At 41.8% G+C, this 15,280-nt stretch overlaps 1 protein-coding gene across 1 annotated transcript in view; it reads left to right on the forward strand.

Annotated features, from left to right (window-relative positions):
- Window positions 1-686, forward strand: part of LOC308097247 (chemokine-like protein TAFA-2) — a 162,205-nt gene extending 161,519 nt beyond the window's left edge. The window contains exon 5 of the mRNA XM_080444918.1: window positions 562-686. Within this exon, the coding sequence (XP_080301044.1) occupies window positions 562-573 (12 nt within the window). The 3' untranslated portion in view covers window positions 574-686. The remainder of the gene's footprint in view (window positions 1-561) is intronic.
- The last annotated feature ends 14,594 nt before the right edge of the window (window positions 687-15,280 follow it).

A 15,280-nucleotide genomic window follows, 5' to 3' on the forward strand; every position in this document is an offset into this window, starting at 1 on the left:
CTGTGTGAGTTTGGTATTTCAGCAGAGAGAGAAAATGTCTTCTAATAACCCAAAATCAAGGAAATGTGAGTGTGTGTGTGAAGGAGGAAAATGGGACGAGGGAGAGACGAGAGAGCTAGAGAGAGACTGGCTGTGTGTTTGATTAGAACACTCTTCTGGACAAAGAAACTAAATGACGTGGCATGGGGCCAGTCGGTGAGACTGAGGCGTCGCGGGCAGGCTGCCACGAACCAAGCTGCGTCTTGTTTAGTGTCTTGCCAGATGAGAGGAGAACAGTGTTAAGCATGCCGCGAATGCTGCTCTGACGTGGACCGCTACCCATTGTTTTCAGATACCCCTACTGTGCTGTGCCATGCTGCGCAGGTCCAGAACATTCCTAGCATTATACTACACAAGCTTCATCGATACACTAACTTATTATTCTATTATATAACACTGACCGAACGGACTGACTGACTGACTGACTGACTGACTGACTGACTGATTATAATTGTTCTGAGTTTGGCTTTTATATTGTTATTGGGATGTTTTGACCCCTCTCTTTTCCCCCTCCTGTTTCAGGTGACCCGATAGTCTCGCCCATTGGAGGGTAAACAAGGAGGAGGCGGTTCAACAGGGATGGAGGCGGGACTTATGCAGCACAATGGACCAATAGTGAGGATATGTTCTCATGCCTCGACGAGGCATCCCATCATTATTTTCTTTTTTTCCATGGAGTAATCAATTAATGGCGGCAGGAGCGAGAGAGGACTCTGACACCGTCCTGCCACCACATTAAACACAACCGAGGGTCTTATAGTCCTTTACAGCAGGACTACTCCGTGACCCACCTTCCTTTACCGCAGAGAACTACCATTTTGAACCGACCGTGGGATTATGTTCACGACACATAAACTGTACCGCCGACCGTCTCCGGAACGATCTGTGCCCGTTGTCTATCTTTCACAGCTTAGTTGTGTCCCTTTATGCATACTGGGAATGTAGCAGACCTGGATTTTTGTGATTTAACCTTCGTTACGAACCCGATGACAGAACGAGGGATGTAAACATGGCTGCCGCACGCGGCCTAAATGCCACATCTGACTCAGCCCGCCTGTGACTCACGTGACTTTGGTCCACATGGCTCTCAGATTTGAAAATCGGACATTGTTCTGAGATACTCTTTCTGTTAGCATTCAACTCAAAATGAGAACACTCTAAGCCTGATTTATACTTTGTTGTGTGAGCCAGTGTCGCGCACCGAAAGTAGCCGACCTACAAGCTCACAACTCTTGTGAGCTTGTAGATCGGCTATTTTCGGTAAGCAACCCTGCACGCAAACAAGTATAAATCAGGGGTTACCCTGCATAGTTTACTGCTTACAACAAAACTTTTTTTTTAATATTGGGAAGCCTTTTCTCTGTCATTTTAGGGAAACCAAGTTTGTCAGTTTACTCTAGTTTTTATTTTTATTTCTTTTCTTGGAGAAAGGATGAAACCTTTTCAGGGTTGAGGTTAGACTAATACCAAGTAGATGTTATGGTATATTGAAACATGTAAATGTGTAAAAAAAAAAAAAAATAACAAAAAAAGGTCCATGGAACCAATTGGGCTAAAAAATACATTGATGCTCAAATGGTTTTAATATCTGTGTTTTTAAAAACGCCTGTTAACTGCTATTGAGTACATGTGTCAGTATTATATGAAATGAATAAAAACCATTTCAAAGAAAGAAACACTTTGGCTGTCATGTTTCAGCCTTAGCAGACTTACTGATTTAGACTTCATGGTGATTATACAGTACATCGAGGGCTTGGAGCGCAAAAGGGCTTATGTGACATTTTTGGCGAACATGACTTTTATATATCATCTTAAAGGTCTATAGAGCTCTATCAGATGGTAAAGGAATGACGTTTTTTAATTAAAATAAAGGCTGAAAACCTAAAGGCGCAAGTGAAAACCAAAAACTGAGTATAGAGCACGAAAGGCCAGTATACTGTATGTCAGTATCATGGTCAGTATCTTATCAGTATCGTATCTTATCAGTATCATTTCAGTGTCATGTCAGTATCATGTCAGTATCATGGTCAGTATCATGTCAGTATCATGTCAGTATCATGGTCAGTATTATGTCAGTATCATATCAGTATCATGGTCAGTATCATGGTCAGTATCATGTCAGTATCATGTCAGTATCATGGTCAGTATCATGGTCAGTATCATGTCAGTATCATGTCAGTATCATGGTCAGTATTATGTCAGTATCATATCAGTATCATGGTCAGTATCATGGTCAGTATCATGTCAGTATCATGTCAGTATCATGGTCAGTATCATGTCAGTATCATGGTCAGTATCATGTCAGTATCATGTCAGTATCATGGTCAGTATTATGTCAGTATCATATCAGTATCATGGTCAGTATCATGGTCAGTATCATGTCAGTATCATGGTCAGTATCATGGTCTGTATCATGTCAGTATCATGGTCAGTATCATGATCAGTATCTTGTCAGTATCATATCAGTATCATGGTCAGTATCATGGTCAGTATCATGGTCTGTATCATGTCAGTATCATGGTCAGTATCATGGTCAGTATCATGGTCAGTATCTTGTCAGTATCATATCAGTATCATGGTCAGTATCATGGTCAGTATTATGGTCAGTATCATGTCAGTATCATGTCAGTATTATGTCACAGGGCTGTGACAGGCCCTGTCACAGGGCCTGAAAGCCCTAGAATGGTTGTATAGGAATTATAAAACCAAGTTGGATACAATCAGGGACGTGATGAATACGAAAATTATATTTGTATCAAAGAAATTCATTAGAACATCTACACATTTTTCTGTGACAGGGCCTGGTGGGGTTAAATGAGTATAAAAATGTGTTTTAATAAAATATAAAAACATGCTGAGATGGCATGATATGTGTTTCTCATAGTTAAACGTGTTCTCCATATGACTAGATTTTCAGATTAAAGAATAAGATGTTTATTTCTGGAAGACTTTTAGTGGAAATTTACATTTCTGGTAGAATGTCCTACTACTGTAGGACATTCTACCAGAAATATCTGTCTGTTAACAGGTAAGCACCATAGGAAGCACCATAGAAAACAGGTAAGCACCATAGTAAGCACCATAGAAAACAGGTAAGCACCATAGTAAGCACCATAAAAAACAAGTAAGCACCATAGTAAGCACCAAAGAAAACAGGTAAGCACCATAGGAAGCACCATAGAAAAAAGGGAAGGACCATAGGAAGCACCATAGAAAACAGGTAAGCACAATAGGAAGCACCATAGAAAAACAGGGAAGCACCACAGGAAGCACCATAGACAACAGGTAAGACCTATGGTGCTTACCTGTCGCACCATAGGAGACAGGGAGAAACCATAGTAACCACAGTACGGTGGAATGTTTAAATTGTGAATCAAGTGTATAGGTTAAAGTATGCTTTTTGAGGTGCCAAAATCTTCGGTAACACTTTACTTAAAGGTTGCGTCTATAATGCATTATAATCAAATTTATAAAGTATTATAATGCACTTATATTGCATTATAACACTCGTTATACATGTTTATAATTATGTATGACTGACAACTTATTACAACGTTTATAACGTATTAAACGTGCTGGTCATAATGCATTATAAGCTCAGTGGAACAGCACATTATAACTACCATAACTTAGTTAGTTATAAAGTGTCTTTGTTAGAAGTTGTTATGCATATTTATAAACATTTATAACGAGTGTTATAATGCAATATAAGTGCATTATAATACTTTATAAATTTGATTATAATGCATTATAGACGCAACCTTTAAGTAAAGTGTTACCGAAGATTTTGTAGAGAGTTTGGTAGAGATAATGTGCTGTTCCACTGAGTTTATAATGCATTGTGACCAGCACTTATAAATTAACCCTTGTTATAAGTTGTTATGCATAATTATAAACATCTAACAAGTGTTATAATGCCTTATAAGTGCATTATAATGCGTTAGAGATGTGATTATAATGCATTTTAGAAGCAACCTTTAAGTAAAGTGTTACCAAATCTTCCATTGACCTCCATTATACATTTCTGAACTTTTAAAGGAGTATATTTCAAAAACTATGAAACATTTTAAAGATTCATTTTCAGACAAACGTGTCCACAGTAGGATGAACATTTTAAAGTTTGAATGGAGTTTCTAGGTGTGTGTATGTATGTAGGACTAGTAGCCTGACAAAGTTTGTACTTTTTCCTCTTTAAATGTCCATTGCCATTGACAATGCATTGGGCGCTTAAAGTTAAATATTTCAAAAGCTACAAATCATTTCAAAGTAAAGCATCTCAAGGATGCATGTCCACAGTAAGGTGGAATTTTTTAACTGTGAATGGAGTTTCTAGGTGAAAGTGTTTTTTTGAGGTCCCAAAATCTTCCATCGGCCTCTAGTAGCCTGCCAAAGTTTGTACTTTTCCCCCAGTTTAAATGTCCATTGCCATTGACAATGCATTGGGCGCTTAAAGTTAAATATTTCAAAAACTACAAATCATTTCAAAGTAGAACATCTCAAGGATGCATGTCCACAGTAAGGTGGAATTTTTGAACTGTGAATGGAGTTTCTGAGCTTGTATATTTGCTATTTTTGAAAAGCCAAAGTGTAAAATAATGCTTTTTAGCTCAAATAAAAAAATGTCACAGATGCAGTTTTCACTACTTGACTAATATTTGACACTAGTTTCTGCTTATTGATTCACTACTATTTGACCACTATGATTGATATACTACTACTTTACTAGACTACACTATTATAATTGGTGAAGAGGTAGTTATTTGACCACCATACTAAGACTGAATCCCATGGCTCTGAAAATATAAGTGAGGTGATCTGTTAAAGTTGTGAACAGCTGTGAGTTTCAAAGAAACAAGATGGGCTGTGAGTGACAATGAATCAACATGGGCTTTCAAGGGACAACATTTTTCAATGGGCCAAAGCAGGACACTGCAGGGAATTGAACCCCATCCTAGTAAACCAGGGGCCTGTTCCTCAAAAGGTGAATTAAAAAAGCCTGGCCTTAAGCCAAATCCAGGCTTGACAAAGTCGGGTCCGAAAAGCCTCGTTTATTCCGTTCCTCAGACGCCAAGCCAGGCTGAGCAACTTTGTCGAGCTCGGCTATGTCAAGCCAGGCTGTGTCCAGCCAGGATAATGAAGCCAGGCTGAATGGGCGGCGATTCGCCTGCGACGTATTGCGACGGGGGCCGCAACGGGACTTACGGGACGGACGGGGACGGGGAGGGGGTTGACCGCAACGGGATGAGCGGGGGACGGGGGACGGGACGAGACACACAATAACCCCACATTTGCAAGACCACTTTGGTAGAGATTTGGGTTGTGTAGTTACCTTGCCATCATGATGTAACTCCAAAGGTGGACAAGAAATAAAAAATAATTTCTCCATTGACTAGAAATTGATAATTTAAAATATGCTCCTTATTGACTTACAAAGAGGCTCCTTTAAACCCGTAACTAATAATATATATATATATATATATATATATATATATATATATATATATATATATATATATGTGTATATATATGTATATGTGTATATGTATGTATTAGACATTTTTTATAATATAAAAAAAAAAGGTAATATATTATCAAACATCTAACAACAATATGAACTATAGTGTTAACAGAGTGACAATGACATATCACATGAGTCATTGTGAAACAATTATGATTCATGGTCACACACTATTTCAGTAATATAATTACATTGATTATATCTTATTGTATTGATTTAATTTTATTTGAATGCAGGGTCATTCAATTGAGTCCATATACAAACACATGTGTTGAATTAACTGTGGAAAAACTTGAAGAACAAAGACACTGGATTAAGTAAGCTTGGCTGTTAGCCTGCTCCTGACCAGGCTAACTTCACAGCTAAATTGCTATGGTAACTAAGCTAGGCTTGCTTCAATTCTCTTTTGAGGAATCGGATAAGGCTAAACTTAGCCAGGGTGAACTGGCTAAACTAATCTTCAAGATAATTCACCTTTTGAGGAACCGACTCAGCTCTAATCCTGGCTAAATTAAGCCAGGATAGGTGGTAAAGCCAGGCTTTAGCTCTAATTCACCTTTTGAGGAACAGGCCCCAGGAGTACCATACCAGTGTCTTTTGCTCTTTGTTTCCTCTTTTTTTCAGGCTCTCCTGAGAGCTTTAAACTGTGATTGAGAGATGAGTGAACGACATAGTGGAAGTAATCAGAGATTTCCCAAAGCAGTTAAACAATGTAAATAACGACCACCACGTGATGCTACAGATAAAGACCACCACGTGATCACACACACCTTCTGTTATTCCCCCTTCTGTTGTTATTATTATTATTATTATCCATCGATGCCTCATACATAGTGAAACAAGCACAGTTAAAAAAATTGTCAAAGAATTGTCTTATCATTCTGTACATGGGGTTTGTAGGTGAGTTTGTATGCATACTCACCATGAGTTCCAGGCTCCATAGCAGTGGAGAGGAGTGTGGTGGTGATTTGTCCTTCCACCTGGACAGCAGAGCCGTTCTTTTCCGGCGGCGGCATTGCAGTGTTGTTTCAAGAATCAAAAATCAAGAATGAGGGACCTTGTTGTTGTGTGCTGTTTATAGGCATAAACATGTCATGACGTCGCAAAGCGGGTTTGTGAATGAGGTGACGGACAGCCACCTTCACACCTAATCACAAAATAATCTCAGAATACACACAGACACTCTGGGCGGCAGTGGCTCAGGGGTAGAGTGGCCGGGTAGAGTGAACTGGAAACCGTGGGGCGCTCCCCCAGAGTTAGTGTCGAAGTGTCCTTGAGCAAGACGCTGAACCCCTAATTGCTCCCGATGAGCAGGTTGGTGCCTTGCATGGTTTCCTCCGCCATCAGTGTATGAATGTGTGTGTGAATGCCTGGCACAATCAATGTAAAGCGCTTTGGATAAAAGCGCTATATAAATGCACCATTTACCATTTACACTCACAAAAGACTTAGACGCCCACCAGACAGCCGTCGGAGGCAACATGCAGGCAGGATGTATAGAGGCTGTCTGTCGGCCCTGAGTTGAGGGGTGATCTCTTACATCTGCCCATGGCTGAAGGAAGGCACAGCTACTTACAGTAGATCCGCGCCTGACTGGGAGTGGGAAATAGGCGCTGATCTTTCCAATGGTTTGCGAGGTTATCTCTGGACACACAAACAGACCCTCTTATAGATGACTAGTCTTCTGCTGACTCCTGCACACTAAAGCAAATGCAATATGTTCACACTGGCAGCTACAAATCTATATGCTACCATTCATTTTCAAAGCGATATACAAAGCACAGCCGACATTTGTAGCTGCTAGAAAATCTACAAAGCTGGCAAGTTGAGTTGCCTTCAACTGACAGCTACAAAGCTACAAAAGACCAAGTGTTATTTAACCATTTCCACTCACATTCTCTCTACAAAAAAAATCTGCTCGCAATGGAGGAAGACTGATTATTGCCGTCAGCCAGTTAGTTCTATGTTGTTTTTCCCCGCTCGTCGGACGCATCAACAAGCATGTTGATCAACACTTCAACAGCGACTCTGCGACACATATGCCGCGTTGCTTTGAATCTTTGTAGCTTTTGTAGCTGTCAGTGTGAACACAATATTATTGTGCTTGTGTGAGAGAGAGAGAGAGAGGGTCAGCATGATGATGCGTAACGTTACAATGACAGATTTGTCAGAAATACATTGGAGCAGAATTTGAAGTGAAGTAGGGAGCGGATGGAGGTAGAAATGTGTGCGGACCTTAGACTTCACCGCCCCTGTCCAAATCTCGATTTCCGTCACTTTCTTTGAAACGCTATACAGCAAATCACCACGGCTTCCTGTCAGAACAATCCTCTTGCAATCCATAATATTGCAAATGGTTATGTATTAATGTGTTCATCACTTTAACCACATGAGCCCTATAGCGTCCCTACTCTAGGGCAAAGATTCAGCTAAAACAGCCGATCTACAAGCTCAAAACGCCTTGTGCTGTGAGCTTGTAGATCGGCTGTTTTCGGCAAAAGTATTTAGTGTAAAGAGGGTGAAAATAAGGGGTAAAGTGGATACTGTTGCAGCTGGTAAAGGTGAGGATTTTAATTACTTTATCTGCTGCTGGGTAGCTTAACCAAACTATAATAACCATCATTTATTAATTGATGTTTATCAGTTAATGTGTTCTATTAATAATCTAATATGCAAAGTAACTAAGTAATTAAGCGGTCAAATAATTGTACAGTGAAATGTATATGTGGAGTAAAGGTTTAAGGTAAAAGTTGAAATAATTAAAAGATGGAAATACAATTTACTTACAGATGTGTTTGTTAGTCTGCTTGAACAGTAATACAGATATTATAAAAAAAAAAAAATTATGACAGGAGTCGTCGCGGGCCGGACAGTTGCCTCTCGCGGGCCGCAAATGGCCCGCGAGCCGCCCATTGGGGAACCCTGCTGTAGTGCTTAAGTACTTAAGCACAGTACTAAGTACTATGGAAAGGTACATATTTACTTTCCGCCACTGATGTTAAGCCAGTACTTTGGTAGACCTCCTGTTCGTTTTTAGCCCGACTTCCATATAACTCATCATGTTTTTGACAAGAGAACGAGAAATTCCACTTGCCATAGACCCATGAGAACCATGCACTGTCACGCAGAGTTCACATCATACAGTTGAGACAGGTCTGATGTTGGTCTAAATATAGACACCCACAGAGTATCTGTCAGGAGAGGGGAGGGTACATGCACTGCAATGTACAACTGATGGACTTTTAAAGATGCAGGAATGGTTCTGTTTGATGAAAGAGGCGACTCAAAAACTGACAGAACGGCAAACAGATAGTTGGCTTTCAGGCTTTGGACATTTATTTCCCCTTTATTCCGTGGCCTCTTTCTGTTTCCTCTTCACACACACACACACACACACACACACACACACACACACACACACACACACACACACACACACACACACACACACACACACACACACACACACACACACACACACACACACACACACACACACACACACACACACACACACACACACACAACACACACACACACACACACACACACACACACACACACACACACACACACACACACACAAGCACAAGCACATGCTGTGTTGTGTCGCATTAAAGCTGCCTTTCTCTAAAACGCAAAAACTTCTGATTTGGCTAATCTCCCATTGGATACTCTCAGGGCCCTCTGCCTTTTTCTGTGTGTGTGTGTGTGTGTGTGTGTGTGTGTGTGTGTGTGTGTGTGTGTGTGTGTGTGTGTGTGTGTGTGTGTGTGTGTGTGTGTGTGTATGTGTGTGTGTGCGCGCGCGCTTGTGTGTGTGTGTGTGAGCCTCAGCGCATCGTTAGTGCATGTCATTAAAAGATTATAGAGAATAAACCCAGAGACGGATTCACCCACACACCCGGACACACACACACACACACACACACACACACACACACACACACACACACACACACACACACACACACACACACACACACACACACACACACACACACACACACACACACACACACACAGGAATGGGGAGTGAGGAACCTAGAATGGAATAATTAGAGAGAAAAATGGTGAAGAGGGGTTTGCTATTAGGGTGAACCTGGCTCTGTGTCGTCTAACTGTTATTAGGATGTTTTCTGTGTGTGTGTGTGTGTGTGTGTGTGTGTGTGTGTGTGTGTGTGTGTGTGTGTGTGTGTGTGTGTGTGTGTGTGTGAGTGTGTGAGTGTGTGTGTGTTGTGCTCTCTGATGAGAGGTTTTCCAATCATGAGCAAACCATGTGGAGCTTGTTAACATTCCGTTTCCACTGTAACACACACACACACACACACACACACACGCACACTTACACTCACACGCCAATGGTGCTGAGGCAAGGCATCAGGTGTAGCACTATAAGAGCCTCGTCGTACTATGCTAGGTCTGAACAACAACGCTCCTGCGAGTCATTAATCCCATCGTCTGTGACTGTATGCTCAGGACATCCAGATGATTCGGAGATTAGTCAATCTGTGTTAGCTGTGGCCGTAAAGTGGCCACTGCTACAAAAAGAATTAAATAATAATAATAGCAGCTGCCAGAGCAGATGCTATACCGCGAGCAGGGAGCTAGCAGGACGATAGCCTGGAAGCTAATAGGACACTAAGACAGCAATTAAGGAGCGGGTGTCATGGCTGTGAACACACAACCTTGGGATTATAATTGGGGTTTTGGTTTGCGCCATAATTATCCCGTTTCTGTCAGTCACTGAAGTGATGCTGGTGAGCTTACTTTAATCCATTGTGATAGTGTCACAGATTTCACAATGATAAGGTGGTTTCATTTACTCTTCAGGGTTAAATGATTACTGTGGATTTTACTGTGTCGATCAGGGGTTCTCAACCTTTTCTGGATCAGGAACCCACTTGAAGATCTTGGTAGCGTTCGCGGCCCACTCGACCACTTAACCCATTAAAACCCGGAAAGCATTATGTGTCATTTCAGATTTGAGCTAAATCTACATATAGCATCATACGTTTTTCAAAAAGCTCTTAGGATTTAACAGTGGTTCTCAAAAATATCAGATCTACAAGCTTGCAGCGCTTTTAAAAATCTTGAAAGTGTACACAAATCTTCTCTTCTGGGGGGTCCCTGGCACAAAACATTTTCAGATGGGGGTCTGGCATATAAATCAATTTTGGGCGTCCTTAATTGGCACAACAAAGTTTGAGAACCACTGATTTAGAAGGCATTTATAGAATCGACCTCAGGTCTTAGTGGGTTAAGACCTGGAACGCTGCACGCATCTGTGTCACTTTTTGATTTGAGCTATAAAAAAAAGCATTATTTTACACTTTGGCTATTTAAAAATAGCAGATATACAAGCTCATAGCTTGTAGATCTGCTTGTAGCTTGTAGCTGCTTGTAGCTTGTAGATCTGCTAATTTTGAAATATATTTTTAAAGGGAACATTTTTGACTCAAATCTTTGCTTCTGGGGGGTCCCCGTAACCAAATATTTTGAGATAAGGGTCTGCGGCCAAATAGAGTTTGGGGGTCCTTGACATGAAAAAGTTTGAGCACCACTGATATAGAGACATATGTTTTTCAGAAAACTGTTGGGATTTGGAAGACATTTTGTAGAATCGGCTTCAGGTCTTAATGGGTTAAACCCGGCAGACAAGGCTGTCGTGTTAAGTGGTCAGATGGGTGGGCCGCGTGCATTTCCAGTGCATGTTTAATTTAATGATAAATCAGTTGTGGCTTTGGATCAGAGGAACTAACGTACAGTAGTGTACTTAAAATATTCCTATTTATCGGTATCACAATCAAAACAAAATTTTCAAGGTTTTAACCCATTAGAACCGGAAAGCATCTGTGTCATTGCAGATTTTAGCTAAATATTATATCAACATACATTTTTCAGAAAATTGTTAGGATTTAGAAGGCATTTTGTCGGGCAGAAACCTCTTATCTCTATATTCTAACTTTGTGTGTTTCTTCGTAAATTAACGCCCTACTCGATCATAGTATACAGCGTCACTCAAAAGTAGCAGATCCACAAGCTCAAAACGCGGCGCAAAGCGTCGCGTTTTCAGCTTGTAGATCTGCTACTTTTGCCATTTTTTTTAATCCTGAAAAGTAACAGTTTTGGAGATATGAGGTTTCCACCCGACAGAGATGATTTAATGGGTTAAAGAAAAAACACCATGACATTTTTATATAATCATGTGAAAATTGCATATTATCACAAAGATCTTATAGTGTTTTGCCAATCATTTGGGGGCCCACTTGCCATATCCTCCCAGTGGGCAAGCTGGCCCCCTATAGGTTGGAAATCGCGGGTGTAGATGGGTTTTATAACCCAAAGACTAAACTCACACAATGAATATTTCCCATATAGTCATATACATATATGCCAGTGGTTCCTAACTGCAGCCCTGGGGTCCTATCTGCTGCTTTTCTATTTACCAGGCGGTTAATTGCTTTCACCAGGTGTCCCGGGTCTAAATGACTTCCTGATTGGATCTTTGGAATGAGAACCAGCAGCACTCCGGTTCCCCACGGACCTGGGAGCTCAGTTATTGGACTGCCGCTCGTAGCAAAATGGCCGACCCACTTTAAAAAGTGGTCTCGCATAACCAGATGATCAGAGACCACTGCCTAGCTATAGGGCAGTGGTTCCCAAACTGGACCTGAGTTGTCTCTGTACATGGACCGCTTTTTTTTCTATCTATGCCAAATCTTTTTTGCAAAAAACAGCCGATCTACAAGCTCACCAACGCATTGTGAGCTTGTAGATCGGCTATTTTTGGCTAATGTTCCCCCTCAGAATATGGATGCCCGGCCGGATGTCGTCCCTTATTTGAATTTCAGGAAGTTGGCAGCCTTAGTACCACCTACTGATCTCTGCCACTGAGACTTCAGAGAAAAATTCAGACACTTAAAAAAACTAAAAAGACTTTGGGGCGGTAGTACCGTATCAGGATTGTTTTTCAAAGCAGTGGGTGTAGGTTTGTTAGCGCTGGGTTATCTCCACCATCCAAACCCATTCAGTGCATTCAGATTTCCCCAGATGTATCAGTAAGGCGGAGAACTCGGGACTAAGTTTGAAGCTACAATCCGGGACTTGTTTTTTATGAACAAAAATGTTATTTTAGTACGATAGGGCATGTTAATATCGTTGCTGTCGGGCAGAAACCTGAGAGTGTCGCACCAAAGAAGTGGAAATTAGCTGATCTGCAAGCTCACACAGCTTGTACATTTTACATTTTCACAATTTTAAAATGCTTTTAAAATAATAATAAAAAAGGAAGGGTTTCGGACATACAAGGTTTCAATGACATAACTAGTACATCTGACAGCAGTGGCTGGAGGTGGGCTCCCTATATGCTCTTCCACTGAGGAATTTAGACCCTGGTTGACAAGCAGTGCTGCCTGAACATCATAAGCGCAATATCTCCCCTCGACAAGCTGTATGGGATTCTGTCTTGGCAGAGCTGAAGAAATGTGGTCTGTTACGCATGGGCAGCCGGGTTTAAATTCCGGCTGGGACATGAAACTTACGTATTGCAGCTTTAAGTCCTACGCAGTGTTATTTACGTAATAGCCTCGATCTCCAGGCTTTTATTGCTTAGTTTTGCTAAAAAATAAAAGCCTGGCCCAACTATAGCCTGTACTGGGTATGAGGAAGTGTTTCATTTCCCAACCAACCAGAGTGCAGTGGGCGTCGCTCGTAATGTTATGTTAACGGGGCGGGGGTTGACGGACAGATCGGTGAACCAATGGGATCAGGCGCCGTCTCTCGCCGGCTCTATACACACGCCCCTTTATACACGAAATCAGGAGGGTTGCAGCAGGCTATTTACGTAACTACCGAGTACAAATGGAGGTATAATATTAACACTGAGGATTTTGCTGTGTACTGAATAAGGAAGGTGTATGGCAGCCTATTGCAGAAACCGTTACTGTGTACTGAATAAGGAAGGTGTGGGGCAGGCTATTGCAGAAACCGTTACTGTGTACTGAATAAGGAAGGTGTGGGGCAGGCTATTGCAGAAACTGTTACTGTGTACTGAATAAGGAGGATGTGGGGCAGCCTATTGCAGAAACCGTTACTGTGTACTGCATAAGGAAGGTGTATTAGGGCAGGCTATTGTAGAAACCGTTACTGTGTACTGAATAAGGAAGGTGTGGGGCAGGCTATTGCAGAAACTGTTACTGTGACCGTTACTGTGTACTGAATAAGGAGGATGTGGGGCAGCCTATTGCAGAAACCGTTACTGTGTACTGCATAAGGAAGGTGTATTAGGGCAGGCTATTGCAGAAACCGATACTGTGTACTGAATAAGGAAGGTGCAGTATACGCTATGGCAGCCAGAAACCCGTGGAAAGTCCTGCCTGGTTCGTCTTCTACACAACCTGACACACACATTGTGATGAACATATGAGAGGATGGAGGGACTAGACAGCGACGAGGCAGAAAAATGGTAATAACAGAGAAGGAGTCCGGACGGTGAAGCTGCAGCAGCCTAAAAATACCACGGGGCTGTTTGTCGTAAGAGTCGGAGAGGACAGAGAGTGGATCTGAGAGCTGGAAAATGGAAATGAACTCAACAAGAACAGCCTGACATGTTATTCAGCTGAGTGGGTCGGTGTGTGTGACTGTGTGTGTGTGTGTGTGTGTGTGTGTGTGTGTGTGTGTGTGTGTGTGTGTGCGTGTGTGTGTGTGTGTGTGTGTGTGTGTGTGTGTGTGTGTGTGTGTGTGTGTGTGTGTGTGTGTGTGTGTGTGTGTGTGTGTGTGTGTGTGTGTGTGCGTGCGCGTGAGAGAGAGAGAGAGAGAGAGAGAGAAGAGTGTGTGGGGAACTGATAAGCAGTGTTAGCTGAGAGGATTCTTTACATGGCCGCCCCTACCTGTCACTCCCTTCAAACACACCTTCTGATAACATGCGTGCGTACACACACACACACACACACACACACACACACACACACACACATAACACACACACACACACACACGCACACACTGGCGAGATAACCCCCTCCGCAGCTGTGGCATCGCTATATTATTCACGTCAAATGCAAGCGTGAAAGGAGGTTTGTGGCGTCCCTGTCTGCTCCCTGTGTGATGCTGCTGAAAAGGTAGCCTTGAATCTGAATGGGAGCCAAAATGAATAAGGTCACCCCTGATGACTCACGCACAAACACTGACCTCCTGCATACATCCAAGACTGCTGCATAATGTGTGGATGTGTGTGCATGCATGCGGGCGAGCGTGCGCGTGTGAGTGTGTGTGTGTGTGTGTCTGTCTGTCTATCTGAGTGGTCCTGAGTTCTCTTTTCACTTCCAGCCAGACTCACTCATTCTGACACTGTGTGTACATTGTAGCATAACCCATTCAATCCGGGTGACGCATCTCTGTCATTTTTTTATTTCTTTGGGCTATTCGAAAATAGGACATATACAAGCTCATAGTAGATTGTTTTGTAGATCTGCTATTTTTGAAAAATCATTTGTGCAAATCTTTGAATATATATATTTTTTAAAGCGAACATTTTGTCAAATATTTGATTCCAGGGACCCCCCAGAAGCAAAGATTTGAGTTACAGATGTTCGCTTTAAACATTCAAATTCAAACGTTTGCAGAAATGTTCACAATGTTTCAAAAAATAGCAGATCTACAAGCTCATAGCAAGGCACTCGCTATGAGCTTGTAGATCTGCAATGTTTTAATAGCCAAAGAAAA

The sequence above is a fragment of the Gymnoscopelus braueri genome (assembly GCF_963280865.1).
Source record: "Gymnoscopelus braueri genome assembly, chromosome: 12".
NCBI lineage: Eukaryota > Metazoa > Chordata > Actinopteri > Myctophiformes > Myctophidae > Gymnoscopelus > Gymnoscopelus braueri.